The sequence below is a fragment of the Oncorhynchus mykiss genome, chromosome 1 (genome assembly GCF_013265735.2).
Source record: "Oncorhynchus mykiss isolate Arlee chromosome 1, USDA_OmykA_1.1, whole genome shotgun sequence".
In the NCBI taxonomy this organism is placed as follows: Eukaryota; Metazoa; Chordata; class Actinopteri; order Salmoniformes; family Salmonidae; genus Oncorhynchus; species Oncorhynchus mykiss.
The window spans coordinates 79,908,137-79,922,958 of NC_048565.1; the positions used below are offsets into that span (position 1 = coordinate 79,908,137).

General features: G+C 44.2%; 1 protein-coding gene across 6 annotated transcripts in view; it reads right to left on the reverse strand.

Annotated features, from left to right (window-relative positions):
* The window catches only part of LOC110530200 (anaphase-promoting complex subunit 1), a 55,795-nt gene extending 46,056 nt beyond the window's left edge, over positions 1-9,739 (reverse strand). Inside the window, exons 1-7 of one of the 6 annotated variants that reach the window (XR_002474496.2) lie at positions 8,763-9,739; positions 8,526-8,666; positions 3,346-3,460; positions 2,441-2,542; positions 2,251-2,316; positions 1,897-2,019; positions 38-89 (exon numbers count right to left, since the gene is read on the reverse strand). Coding sequence is in view for 2 of the 6 variants with exons in the window: in XM_021613088.2 (XP_021468763.2) it covers positions 1,931-2,019; positions 2,251-2,316; positions 2,441-2,542; positions 3,346-3,460; positions 8,526-8,666; positions 8,763-8,801 (552 nt within the window). In the remaining 4 variants the exon portion in view is untranslated. Of the gene's footprint in view, positions 1-37; positions 113-1,228; positions 2,020-2,250; positions 2,317-2,440; positions 2,543-3,345; positions 3,461-8,525; positions 8,667-8,762 lie in introns of those variants that run through there. The other 5 variants (XR_002474495.2, XM_021613097.2, XM_021613088.2 and 2 more) reach the window with 5 other exon arrangements.
* Between the last annotated feature and the right edge of the window lie 5,083 nt (positions 9,740-14,822).

Here is a 14,822-nt window from a genome sequence, read left to right on the forward strand (position 1 = left end):
CCAGGGACAGAACTGAAAACGCCTGGTATAAACTCACCTGAGTGCAGCCATGCTGAAGATGCTGGGTGAGTAAGTCCATGAGTGGAGGCCTGGTGATGAGGTCATCAGAAAGCTGGGTGTCAAAATAAGCATAAGTGATATTTGGGTGTCTGTGAATCCAGACACACTCCCCCCAAAAAATCAAGGCAACATTATATAAACGAAGACATTGAAAAATCATTGTTTAGCCTGTTTCAGTTCACGTCCTCTTGGTGAAATTTGGACGCGTTCTATGGCTACAAAGCGCAGGGAGGCAGGTGAGCCATGGTTGGCTTCTATACTGTGGCGTGCAATAGCATAGTCCGTGTTTATATTACGAATAGCAGCTTTATGTTCGGCGACGCGGAGTTTCAATGCTCATTTAGTTTGACCAATAGAAGCAGCCCACAGAAGCGTGAGCATGTATATGATATGTGTGGTGCTACAATTAATGAAGCTTTGGATTTTGTATAATTTACCTGTTGTCGGGTGGAAAAGTACTGTAGTATTGGTCATGTTGTCACAATGTACACAGTGGCCACACGGGCCTGGGGCCAAGTGTCATGCTTCTTGGGCAGCTGCATGCTTTGCATAACAATCTGCTAAAACCAATGATGGGGGGCAATGTTGTGAACACTGGTAGACTTGGATCACTTTTGTTTCAATACAATGGATTTGACGAGACCGCACTCTGTGGAAAAACACTGACGTGGGGGCATTTTGTCCTGGTTTCTATTAGTGCCATTGAGTAGGCTTCCACGTTCAGTCTCTAGCACAGGTATAGCCCTGTTCAATGGCACTATAATCATGCCCACATTGCAGGAGCCTGGTGCGCATATCAATGGCTTTGTGCTCAGTTACATCGAAGTCTTAGGAATTGACCCACCGATATGTTCTGCTTAAGGTGTCCTGGGTGGTTACGGTCTGCACGTAAAAGTGTACTCCTACTCTGCGGCTTGCAGAAGATAGTAGACTCCCAACTTGTTTTCTTTATTTTTGTTGACTTTATGATCCAAGAAGTCTATTTTTTCTCAACTTCTCTCTGCTGTGAATTTTAGATAGGGGTCAGATAAGAAATTAACTCGGAGAAGAGCGTCATTACAGGTCCCAACTCGGAAAGCCCGAACCCAAGACCAAACTAGCAATTTATATCAGTCCAATGTGGACCGATGGCGCTCAAACAAAAAGGGGCAACGTCCGTGTGCTATAGTTCGGATCAGGGTTTGATTATTTGTTACATGGGCAGTGTCCATGTCTCTCTTGCCTACTACTTACTAAAACAACATACTAATCGTACTACATAATACTTAGACATACTGTTTATTAAAAACGAATGCAGTATGCAACAAATATCAACATACTAGGCTCACCCATCCTGAGAATGCGTCATCCCATGGAATCCCATTAAAATCATGGTACCAATATTAATCATTATTGCACATGATATTCAAATCATCTTTAAGGGCCTTTGTTGGGCGTCACAATCAATTTGACATAGTTTTGGATGATTTGGACATGATGAATGAATAATGCTAATATCAGTACCATGACCTGAATGGGATTTGTGCCACAAATTCTAAAACGTTAGCATTTGAAAACCGTGCCAGGGAAATAAAACCAAAGCATAGATTGCTGTGATACCTTGTCCATAGACTGCTTACAGGGTAAGAAAACCAATGTTTCATTTTGTAATTTGGGTGAACTATCCCTGGCCCTGGTCAGACCAACTTAAGTCCAATCTAAGGTATTGTAGCTCGGCTTTGAGTCATCACTAATGCCATGAGAATTATATTCTTAAATTCCATTTATGCCATGAATAATACAAATTTTTACCACTGAAAAATCATGAAGGAAACATGTTCTTGCATGTTATCTTACATCTGGAGTGACTGAGTGTATGCCCTGCATAGTGTCATATAACTATGGAGGGCTTGCAGTTGAAGAAGATGATTTTCATGGTGCTGTCAGAGACGTATTGCACACAGGCAGCCTCGAACAGACCTGCCAGAGACACAGGAGATGAGCAATTAACAAGCCATAATGGGGCTAGCAATTAAGGTACCAGCAGCCAGCTAACAGAGCAGTCAAGGAGCGCAAGAGGACCAACAGTATGCTGGCTCCAACATTCAGGTTTCAACATCCATTATAGTTTATTTATATGGTACTTTCCATCATTCTCTTTGCCACAATTTGTTTCACATTTGTGTTGACTCTTTCTATTGAGAGTCTCACCTGTAGGTATGCACACCACTCTCATCCAGAGGGTGCAGCATACTGAATACAGTGGGAAGAGGTTCCCTGAGAACACAGAGACACAAACAGTTGCATGTTCAAAACACTCCTGACACACTAGCATCGACCAAAAGGGATCAGAAACAGCAGGGAGTGGGTATTATGGGTTTTTGCTGTGTACTGTATGTACCTGGGAGGACTTGGAGGAGCCTCGGGTGCAGGGCTTTTTGCGTTCCAACAGCAGACCAAATTTTGTGGGCCACACATTGAAGACCTGTAATTTCATGAAATCCTATTCAAGGTGATGTTGGAGAAAAAAAGTTTGATAATCTTGTGAATCATGACTCTAGTCAACATTTGAATGTCTCACTAAAGAAACAGACAGTCTGCATTCTCATAGTATCTCTTGTTGGGGATCAAGACATATCCCTATTTACCATGATTGTAGAATGGTGGAGTCTTACAGTCTTGTCTTATCAACTACAACTGGTTAAAACAATTCTGGTCTGTAAATGTGGACCCAATCAACATGAGCTAAATTCACCCCCAAGAAACCACCGTCATTTCCCCTGTACGTCACGACGTAGGCCTAGGTTTACTCAGTGTTTCCCGTAACTCACCAGGAAAAAAATAAAACAATTAAATCATGTCAAGTGGATTTTGATGTGAAAAATAATGACACATACATGCCAAGGCCGTTAATTGCATGATGCTGTTTTTCATTGTAATCTGAAGCCTCTCGTCAGCTGTCAGTGAGCCAAATCACTCATTACCATTGGTTAAGAAGGCAATGGACTGGTCCTGGGGAATATCAATAACTGTGTAAAACAAACATAATTACTGTCCATATCTGCTGGTTCTACTTAAGGGATTCTAATTTTTTATTTTCGAGGAAATTAGATGGCCAGGACTGGAAGACATGACAAAATGTTCAAAAAGGGATTTCTCTAACCAATGTTGACAGTACATCACAATTCAAGATGTCATCACACGGTAGTACATCACAAAATTCAACACACCATAAACACATCAAATGGTTGCTAGCACACATTTTAGACAACGCGCTGTTACATCAGTCAGCGATAAGGAACTCACCTGAAAGTGTAGAGGGGAGATTAAGTCCTAGTTCGGTAAGTCCAAGTTCGGTGTCACACTGTGCACATTCACACAGCTGCTCGGGACAATAAACACTGTTCCATAACATCCTGTTCTGCAATACAAGAAAGCAAATGAACCACTTCACAACATCACTGGGGAAAAAATGTTTCAAATGTACATCAATGAGCTCTGGAATTTAATGATGACACGTCGTGAGGAAGAGGATGTGGCATAGGCCTACTTCTTTTGCCCAATACCAAAATTACACCATAATGCTTGAAAAGGGAGTTAGGGAGATATTACTGGATATACATACTGAAAAAAAAGTATTATTGATAAGCTGACTACTATCTCAATGTTGACGATGAAAACAGACATGCCATATAATGTACACACAGTTTGTATGTATACACTGAATGTACAAAACATTAGGAACACCTATTTCCATGACAGACTGACCAGGTGAAAGTTATGATCCCTTATTGATGTCACATGTTAAATCCACTTCAATCAGTGTAGATGAAGAGGAGGAGACAGGTTAAAGAAAGATGTTGTTTAAGCCTTGAGACATGGATTGTGTATGTGTGCCATTCAGAGGGAGAATGGGCAAGACAAATATTTAAGTGCCTTTGAACGGGATATGGTAGTCGGAGCCAGGCACACCTGGCTTTTTTGAGTGTGTCAATAACTGCAATGCTTCTGAGTTTTTCACGCTGAACATTTTCCTATATGTATCAAGAATGGTCCACCAGCCAAAGGACATCCAGCCAACTTGACACAACTATGGGAAGCATTGGAGTCAACATGGGCCAGCATCCCCGTGGAATGCTTTCAACACCTTGTAGAGTCCATGCCCAAATTGAGGCTGTTCTGACGGCAAAAGGGGTGCAACTTACTAAGATGGCGCAGAAGGCAGACGTTTTAAGTGCCCCCAACCGATTGTGTTTTTTTGTTTGTTTGTAACTTATTTTTAAATATTTTGTACATAATGTTGCTGCTACATCTCTTATGACCAAAAATAACTTCTACACATCAGAACTGCTGTTACTCACCACAGACTAGCGGAATCCTTTTTCTTCTTTCATGACTCTGACGAGCCCGAGGCGGAGGAAATACGGCTCCCTCGGGAACAGGCCCCGACCCCAGTGATCTGCGTGAAGAGGAGGCGGAGAAAGACGGGCCGGAGAGCGGGCTGCCTTCTGAGAATTTGAAGGCGATCGAATTAACCCCCACTTCCCTCAATTCTGCTAGCAAACATGCAATCTTTGGACAATAAAATTGACGCGTTACGTGGAAGATTAAACTACCAAACTGTAACATCTTATGCTTCAGGGAGTCATGGCTGAACGACGACAATATCAACATAAAGCCGGTTGGTTATACGATGTACCGGCAGGATAGAACAGTGGCGTCTGGTAAGACAAGACAAGACTATGTATTTTTGTAAATAAGAGCTGGTGCACGATATTTAAGGAAGTCTCAAGGTTTTGCTCGCCTGAAGTAGAGTATATTATGAAAGCTGTAGACCACACTACCTACCGAGAGAGTTCTCATCTGTATTCTTCTGAGCTGTTTAGATAACACCTCAGTCAGAGGTTGGCACTAAGATAGCATTAAATTAGCTGTATTCCGCCACAAGCACACAAGAAAACGCTCACCCAGAGGTGGCGGTCGTAATAGCCAGGGACTTTAACACAGGGAAACAAATCTGTTTTACCAAATTTCTATCAGCATGTTAAATGTGCAACCAGAGGGAAAATAACTCTGGACCACCTATCCTCCACACACAGAGACCAATATTAAACTCTCCCTACATTTGGCAAATCTGACCATAATTCCATCCTCCTGATTCTTGCTTACAAGTCTAAATTAAAGCAGGAAGCACCAGTGACTAGAACAATAAAAAAAGTGGTCAACCCCAACAGAGGATGAGAGATCTAGGGGTCTGAAGATGTGGGGGTTTTATGACCCCTCACGCCCCTGGTAAATCTCAGGCCAGAAAAATTCCTTTGTCCTGTTACTATGGAGAACCAGCCTCAGAACATTAAACATGAAATAAAGGGACTTTGGAACAATGGTTTCCGTCAGCCATGGTGGTCATGACGATAGATGGAATATGAAAATGTATGTCATTTTTGTTTTGTTATTAAATGTTAATAGATGACGTTATTACGAAAACATTGTAACGTTTTCCTAGTATATGTTTGATGTTTATACATTGTACGTTGTGTGGAAAATGTCCAAATCAAAGGGAATGTTTTGGTAAAGGTGAAATGTGAAGTTAGTCATCTAAAATTGGATTTGAGTCAAATCTAGACCTTGCCTCATTAACTTGGTACGCCCAGAGAATTGCCCTAAAGGCGGTTACGCCCACTTCTGACCCAAGGGAATAAAACCTGTGAGTAAAGAATTTACAAAGGAAGACTACATGACCCAAGCTGCAGCTAAGGTCTAAAAAGTTTTTAAAAAACAGAACACAACAAGTTTGAAGACAAAGAAATATTTTTCTACCCAAGCTACGGATGAGTAGCTGTGTCTAAACGGGTGAATTCAAGCCGGACCCCCTAGCATCCAATCCCAGCGAATCGTGGTATCTAAATGGTTTCATCCCTATGATGTGAGCTCTGAGCTACAGAGCTGTCTGTCCTCAGAAGACCCCTTCCAGAGCAAGGGTGAGGGAACAGACTCCTAAGCCAAAAGGACGCTGACATCGTGAGGACGACCAGAAAGGTGCGACGGGGAAGTGCGTCATCGAGCAGCCTGAACGGTCCACACAGAGAATCCTCTGAGGTCTTCCCCACGTAATTACATCATTATATTCTGACATATTCTGACCCATAAGAGCGGCAGTTTGGGGCAAGGCTAGGGTTAGAATAGCATAGCTGACAAATTCACCCAAATGTATATTTCTCTCGTATACTTTATTTTTTTTCTCTCTCTTTGAAATCCCCATTTTAGGTAACACGCGCCATAGTGTGTTGACCCATTACACTAAGTTCTAATCAATAGCCTATAATGTGTTTTGTCTATGTGAATCTTTTATCATCATTTTAGCTTTTTAGTAAATAAATATTCAACTAAGATTGGTGTGCTACGAACTCATTGGTGAGACCCGGGTCCGTGCAGATTCACAGACTAATCAACGTTCAGAACGAGATTGTAGAGGTAACTGGTTAATTAGCGGCTGTTAATTATTAATGAGTTAATAATTGCTTGATTCAGTTAATCACGCAATTAGAAACTTTTAACCATTCGATGAACAACACTCGTCACATTAACTAATACAACGTCACGACATCATTATAGACTACAAATGGAAGCAGAGCCGAGAGCTGCCCATTGACACGAGCCTACTAGACAAGCTAAATTACTTCTACTCTCACTTTGAGGCAAATAACACTGAAACATGCATGAGAGCACCAGCTATACCGGAAGATTGTGTGATCACGCTCTCCGCAGCCAATGTGAGTAAGACCTTTAGACAGGTCAACATTCACAAGGCCACGGGGGCCAGATGGATTATCAGGACGTGTACTGCAAGCATGCACTGACCAACTGGCAAGTGTCTTCACTGACATTCTCAACCTCTCCCTGTCCGAGTCCGTAATACCAACATGTTTTAAGCAGACCACCATAGTGCCTGTTCCCAGAACACTAAGGTAACCTGCCTAAATCACTACCGACCCGTAGCACTCACGTCTGTAGCCATGATGTGCTTTGAAAGGCTGGACATGGCTCACATCAACACCATCATCCCAGAAACCCTAGACCCTCTCCAATTTGCATACCGTCCCAACAGATCCACAGATGATGCAGTCTATTGCACTCCACACTGCCCTTTCCCACCTGTACAAAAGGCACACCCATGTGAGAATGCTATTCATCGTCTCATCTGTATTCTTAGTAGCTATTTACATACCATCTCAGCGTTCAACATCATAGAGCCCTCAAAGCTCATCAATAAGCTAAGGACCCCGGGACTAAACACCTCCCTCTGCAACTGGATTCTGGACATCCTGACGGACCACCCCCAGGTGGTAAGGGTAGGTAACAACACATCCGCCACACTGATCCTCAACACAGGGGCCCCTCGGGGGTTCATGCTCAGCCCCCTCCTGTACTCCCTGTTCACTCATGACTGCACGGCCAGGCAGGACTCCAATACCATCATTAGATTTGCCGATGACAACTGTGGTAGGCCTGATCACCGACAACAATGAGACAGCCTATAGGGAGGAGGTCAGAGACACGGCCATATGGTGCCAGGACAACAACCTCTCCCTCAACGTGATCAAGACAAAGCAGGTGACTGTGGACTAGAGGAAAATGAGGACTGAGCACGCCCCCATTCTCATCGACAGGGCTGAAGTGGAGAAAGTTGAGTATTGGTGTCCACATCACCAACAAACTAAACTATTCCCCCTCAGGAGACTGAAAAGATTTGGCATGGGTCCTCAGATCCTCAAGAGGTTCTACAACTTCACCATCGAAAGCATGGTTGCATCACTGCCTAGTATGGCAACTGCTCGGCCTCGACCGCAAGGCACTACAGAGGGTACTGTGAACGGCCCAGTACATAAGCTTCCTGCCATCCAGGACCTCTATACCAGGCGGTGTCAGAGGAAGGCCCTAAAGATTGTCAAAGACTCCAGCCACCCTAGTCATAGACTGTTCTCTCGGCTACCGCATGGCAAGCGGTACCTGAGCGCCAAGTCTAGGTCCAAGAGGCTTCTACCCCAAGCCATAATACTCCTGAACATCTAATCAAATGGCTACCCAGACTATTTACATTGCCCCCCCACCCCCACTCTCTTGTCATCTATGCATAGTAACTTTAAGAACTCTACCTACATATACATACTACTTCAACTAACCGGTGCCCCCGCACATTGACTCTGTACCGGCACCCCCCTGTATATATTCTTGTTTTTTTACTGCTGCTCTTTAGTTTCTTGTTACTTTTATCTCATACTTTCATCTCATATTTTTTTAACTGCACTGTTAGGGGCTCATAAGTAAGCATTTCACTGTAATGTCTACACAAAATGAAATCAACACCTGTTGTATTCAGCACATGTGACTAATAAAATTTGATTTGAACTCAATAGTAGGAAGGTGTGTTCTTAATGTTTTGTAAACTCGGTGTATGCTCAATATGACATGTTTAGTTCAATTACCTGTAGTACTGGACTGCCCACAGTGAAAGCCTTGTAAACACGGGAAGCTTGACTCTTGCTCCCTATGACCATGTTTCCTGCTGCATAGAGCTCCTCCTCATCACTGTCCACACTGGAACCCTTTCTCAGCAACCAACACTCCTGTAAACATCCACACATTAGTGAAAACACTACATATGACTGCTGTCTGTATCAAAAGGAACCACCACACAACAGACCCCCCCCACCCAGTCTTACCCTCACCTTCTGCGGTAGTGACATCCTGGAGGGGACCATGTGTCTGAGGACCTGAGCTTAGAGGCTTGCAGCTGCATGTTTACATCGTTCGGGTGGTTAATATACTGAATACGCCAAACGGGACAAATTACTGCAGTTCCACTGCGGCTATCATTGTGGCTCGCTCTTCATAGTCGTTCGACATGAGTTTCAGATAGCGTTATTTCTGAGCGACGCAGAAGGAGAGAATATCTGACAGTATATTTCACTTAGAGATATCCTGTTAAACTTCACATAAAATGCTGTGAAATACCTAGAAAATACAATGAGACCAGTGACTTAGTGTTCAAAATTAAATAACACAACATGCTAGCCCCGCAGATCATTGTGAATTGCTTATAGTGCAGCCAAATAAACTGCTAGCTAGGTAGAACATGCCTAACGGCAGACAAGTAACTAGCTATCTAGTTAGCCAGCTATAACAGCTAATGATAGCTAACTACACAGCTAGCCGTTGGCTTGAACAAATAGTAACTTAACAGTAGCGACTTTAGCTAGCAAAGTTACTGTCTGTGACTGTGGTCATCACCATAATTTAGCCAGCCAACAAGTTAGCTACTAGGAGTTTGTTAATATAATCTGGATACATTTCGTAATCTTCAAATACACATAGCATAGCGTTTAGTGTTGCATGTTTGTGTCTGGCTAACTATCTAGCAACCATGTTTAGATTAGCATACTGTCATGCACTGTCTCGATAGCTAGCTGGCATGCCGCAGTGGCACAGGCGCGAACCTGAAAATAAGTCATTTTTTGTCCCTTGTCTCGGAATCATTGTGTTTTCTTTATATGACTCTTACTTGGGTACCACGTATTCAGCATTGTCGACATAAAAACAACTTAAAGCAACCCCTAAAATAAGAATACACATCCGTTTTTCGCAAGTGCTCTGACATCTTGCTGTCCTCAGGATCTTCACCTCACTTGATCAACCAATCAAGTAGGAAGTTGGAAAGCACACGTGTCAAGTGGTAACATTTACATATTCATATTTTCAGTAATAAGATACGTTGTAGACAGAGAGAATGGGAAAGTTATGTGAAACCTCTTTTGCTGGACAATAAGTAGGCCTATTTATTATAAGAAATTGCAATGCAAAAAGTATTAATCTCCGAATGATTTACTGTCTGGGATGCAATAGGACAAAGCCAGATGTAAACATGCAGAACTCTTTGATATAGGCCATGTCCAGATTTTCTTCCATTTTTCTCAATTTTTCATTGTCATTGCTGCTCACGAATCCAGGTGACATAGGGACTAGAGATGGATGTGTCAAAACAATATGAGTTTAATAGAGGTATTTAGGGGACTATTCCATCCCCCAGTGTGCTCGCTAAACTAGGTTTTTCTCTCTGCCAATATTCCTGTTTGTCCCGAGGTACATCACAAAACAGAGTGTGCCTTCACACCTGTTATTGAACTTGATAATTTTTTATATTGTAGTACTCACTCACCTCTGACTGCTCTCAAGATGTCTGTCTAGGGCAGGGCAAAATTGACACCTTAAGAAAGCATTTTTACAAAAATGTTTGTGAAATATCTCTCAACATCTGTGATACGAATTCCTTCCCCATAAGTACTTCCTCTGAATGCAACTGTTCTTGTGTAGCAGTAAAATCTGTCATGTGTGTCTGGAACAACCAGAACATATATTCATATTAAATTCTACTGTACAATTCTTTTGACAAAGGCATGAAAGAATTTTACCTGTGAACACTCTCCTGCTCTCTGAATGTCACAGATAGACAATATCCAGAGAACCAACTCCTCAGAGAGTTGAATGACATGCCTTAAATACACTATTTATCTTGTTAGTATCGAAGGAAATGCAAAACATGGCTCTACCTCTGAGATCAGCCCAGAAAGACAAAGATGTAATGTGATTGGATCGGATGACTTAAGGTCCCAGGAGTGTTGTAGGGTGGTTTGTGCCTTTGATTACTGGACTAATGAAGCACTGAGACCATTACTGGGCATTAATGTCTTCCATGTGGCTTGAGACACAAATGTATTTACAGAATTAGTTAGGATGCTATGAAGAGATGTTTGCTTAATTGATCCATTACAGGGATTTCAACCTACAACAGGACTGTGATTACAGGTCCCCCAGGGGCCCAAAATAAGGTGTACCCTCAGCCTCAGTGTTGTATTTGGGCCCATTTGGAAACCTAAGATCCAAGTTATAGTTTTGTATTGCCTAAATTCAATATTTTTCCATATCAGTAGCTTATCAAAGTTGAGATCTTGAATGAAATGGGGATTGTTTCTTTAAATAAAACAAAGTACATCATTTAGAACATACCTATGATCTATATTTGTAAATGTTACATTTTCATGTTCAATTTGTCCTTGGTGTCACGATCGTTGTAAGGATCGGACCAAGGCGCAGCATGAGTAGAGTTCCACATAATTTTAATGAATCGAAACTCACTGAACAAAACAACAAACAACCAAATGAAACGTGAAGCTACTGATGTGCACTAAGGCAACTACCCTGTGTACATAGACAAGATCCCACAACACAAATTAGGAAAATGGCTACCTAAATATGATCCCCAATCAGAGACAACGATAAACAGCTGTCTCTGATTGGGAACCATATCAGGCCAAAATAGACATACAAAAACTAGAGTAACCACCCTAATCACACCCTGACCTAACCAAAATATATAGAAAAACAGAGATATCTAAGGTCAGGGCGTGACAGCCCCCCCCCCCCCCAAAGGTGCGGACTCCCGGCCCGACCGGGTGGGCATCTACCCTCGGTGGCGGCTCCGGTTCTGGACGCAGCCCCCCCTCCTTACACTGATCCCTCCACTTTTGTGGAACTGGACCGTGGATCATCGCTGGAGGCTCTGGACTGGGGATCGTCGCTGAAGACCCCGGACTGGGGACCGTCGCTGGAGGTTCCTGACTGTGGACCGTCGTATCAGGTTCCGGACTGTGGACTGTCTTTGGAGGTTCCGGACTGAAAACTGTCGCCGGAAGCTCTGAACTGGGAACTGTCGCCGGAAGCTCTGGACTGGGAACTGTCGCCGGAAGCTCTGGACTGGGAACTGTCGCCGGAAGCTCTGGACTGGGAACTGTCGCCGGAAGCTCTGGACTGGGAACTGTCGCCGGAAGCTCTGGACTGGGAACTGTCGCCGGAAGCTCTGGACTGTGGAGGTGCACTGGAGGCCTGATGCGTGGGACCGGTACAGATGGCACCGGGCTAAAGACACGCACCTCAGGATAAGTGCGGGGACGTACTGGACTATGGAGGCGCACTGGAGGCCTGATGCGTGGTGCCGGCACTGGTGGTACTGGCCTGGTGACACGCATCTCAGGGCGAGTGCGAGGAAGAGGCACAGGACGTACTGGACTGTGGAGGCGCACTGGAGGCCTGATGAGTGGGACCAGTACTGGCTGGTGACACGCACCTCAGGGCTAGCGCAAGGAAGAGGCACAGGACGTACTGGACTGTGGAGGCGCACTGGAGGTTTGGAGCGTAGAGCTGGCACAATGCGTCCTGGCTGGATGCTCACTTTAGCTCAATAAGTGCGAGACGCTGGCACAGGACGCACTGGGCTGTGAAGACGCACTGGGGATTCAGCACGTAAAGCCGGCGCAGGATATCCTGGTCTGAAGAGGTGTACTGGAGACCAGGAGCGCTGAGCCGGCACAAACCGTCCTGGCTGGATGCCCACTCTAGCACGGCAAATGCGGGGAGCTGGAATAGAGCGCACTGGGCTATGAATGCGCACTGGAGACACCGTGCGCATCACTTCATAACACGGTGCCTGACCAGTCACACGCTCCCCACAGTAAGCACGGGGAGTTGGCTCAGGTCTAAACCCTGACTCCGCCGATCTCCCCGTGTGCCCCCCCAAAAATGTTTTTGGAGCTGCCTCTTGAGCCGTATCCCCTCGTATCGTCGCCGTTCCTCTTTCGCTGCCTCCTCCTGCTTCCATGGCAGGGTCTTGTCCCCTGCCATTACCTCCTCCCAGGTCTACGATGTCCTCCACTCACTTTTCTCCCGGGCCCAGGATCCCTGCTCCTCTTGAACACGCTGCTTGGTCCGTTGGTGGTGAGATCTTCTGTCACGATCTTCGTAAGGATCGGACCAAGGCGCAGCGTGAGTAGAGTTCCACATCATTTTAATAAATCGAAACTCACTGAACAAAACAACAAACAACCAACCAAACGAAACATGAAGCTACTGATGTGCACTAAGGCAACTATACATAGACAAGATCCCACAACACAAATTAGGAAAATGGCTACCTAAATATGATCCCCAATCAGAGACAACGATAAACAGCTGTCTCTGATTGGGAACTATATCAGGCCAACATAGACATACAAAAACCCCTAGACATACAACAACTAGAGTACCCACCCGAGTCACACCCTGACCTAACCAAAATATATAGAAAAACAGAGATATCTAAGGTCAGGGCATGACACTTGGTTTGCCAGTGAAAGGGAAGATGACACTTACTGTTCATGGTCTCCACTCTGAAGAAAATCCTCTCCCTCAGTTTTGATTTAATGGACCTAGTTTTGCCATCTAATTTCCTCTATAACCCTCAAACTCAACTCTGGACCTCGAAGCCAGTTCCACTGCAATTTTTAATTGTTCCCCTCTAATCAAGGACTGATTTAGACCTGGGACTCCAGGTGTGTGCATTTCATTGTCAGGTAGAACAGAAAACCAGCAGGCTTCAGACCTCATAGGGTAAGAGTTGAGTACCCCTGCCCTATAAGATGATCCAATACTCATAAGATCCAGGTGGACCTTTAACCTGGTGAGGGAACCCATGAGACTGGTGATAAGGTCATCGACTGGGTCGTGAGTTCCTCACGCAAACTACATAAAACTGACTCACCATGAAGGCCATGTCTGTCATATTAGACCCTGGCCCGTAAATCAGTCTGTCAGTGCCAATTTGGCAACAAACACATCTCCAGTGTTCAGTGGACAGATAATCTAAACCACAATAGGCTCTAACAAGCTGGGGTATTCCCCAGCATCTGACTCAGGGCCAGGTATTTTCTGTTGCGTATTCTGTCCATTAGGTATTGAAGCCTGATGGAGGATTAACTTATTGCTTGCATAATGTATAATGGTATTCAAGTTTCCATTTCAAGTTTCAAGTTTTAATGTCACATGCACAAGTACAGTGAAATGCCTTTCTTGCAAGCTCTAACCCCAACAATGCAGTAATCAATAACAATGTAATACTAAAAATAACAAGGTTGAACAAAAACAACACAATATGAAAATAAGAAATAAGAAGAGCACGATAAAGTAAGTAAGCGTACAGGGTCAGTTCCAGTACCATATTTACAGTGTGTAGGGATACTGGAGTGATAGAGGTAGATATGTATAGGGGTAAGGTGGCTAGGCATCAGGATATACAGTATGATAAACAGAGTAGCAGCAGTGTCTATTATGATTGTATGTGAGTGTATGTGTGTGTAGAGTCAGTATAACGCACACTGACACTACAACACACGTACAAACACTCACTCCATCATTTAATCACACACACACATAATATGATTCAATTATGGACTGAGTATTTGCATGTGGGTTGCAGTGTCAGTGTGTGTGTTAGGGCCCTGTGAGTGTGCATAAAGACAGTGCAAAAATAAGAATAAAATACAAAGGTCAACTCAGGTAGTCCATGTAGACAAAATGTTACCTATTTAGTTAGCTATTTAGTAGTGTAATGGCATGGGGATAGAAGCTGTTCCGGAGCCTGATGGTGTCAGACTAGATGTACCGGTACCGTTTGCCTTGCGGAAGCAGAGAGAACAGTCTATGGCCTGGGTGGCTGGAGTATCCAACGGTTTTCCGGGCCTTCCTCTCACACTGCCTGATGGCAGGGAGCTCGGCCCCAGTGATGTACTGTCTGCACCACCGTCTGTAGTGTCATGCGATCGAGGGCAGTACTATTGCCATACCAAGCAGTGATTCCACCCCCCCGATGGTGTTGGAGTCATGTGTGGTGGAGAGGACTAAGCACACACCCCTGT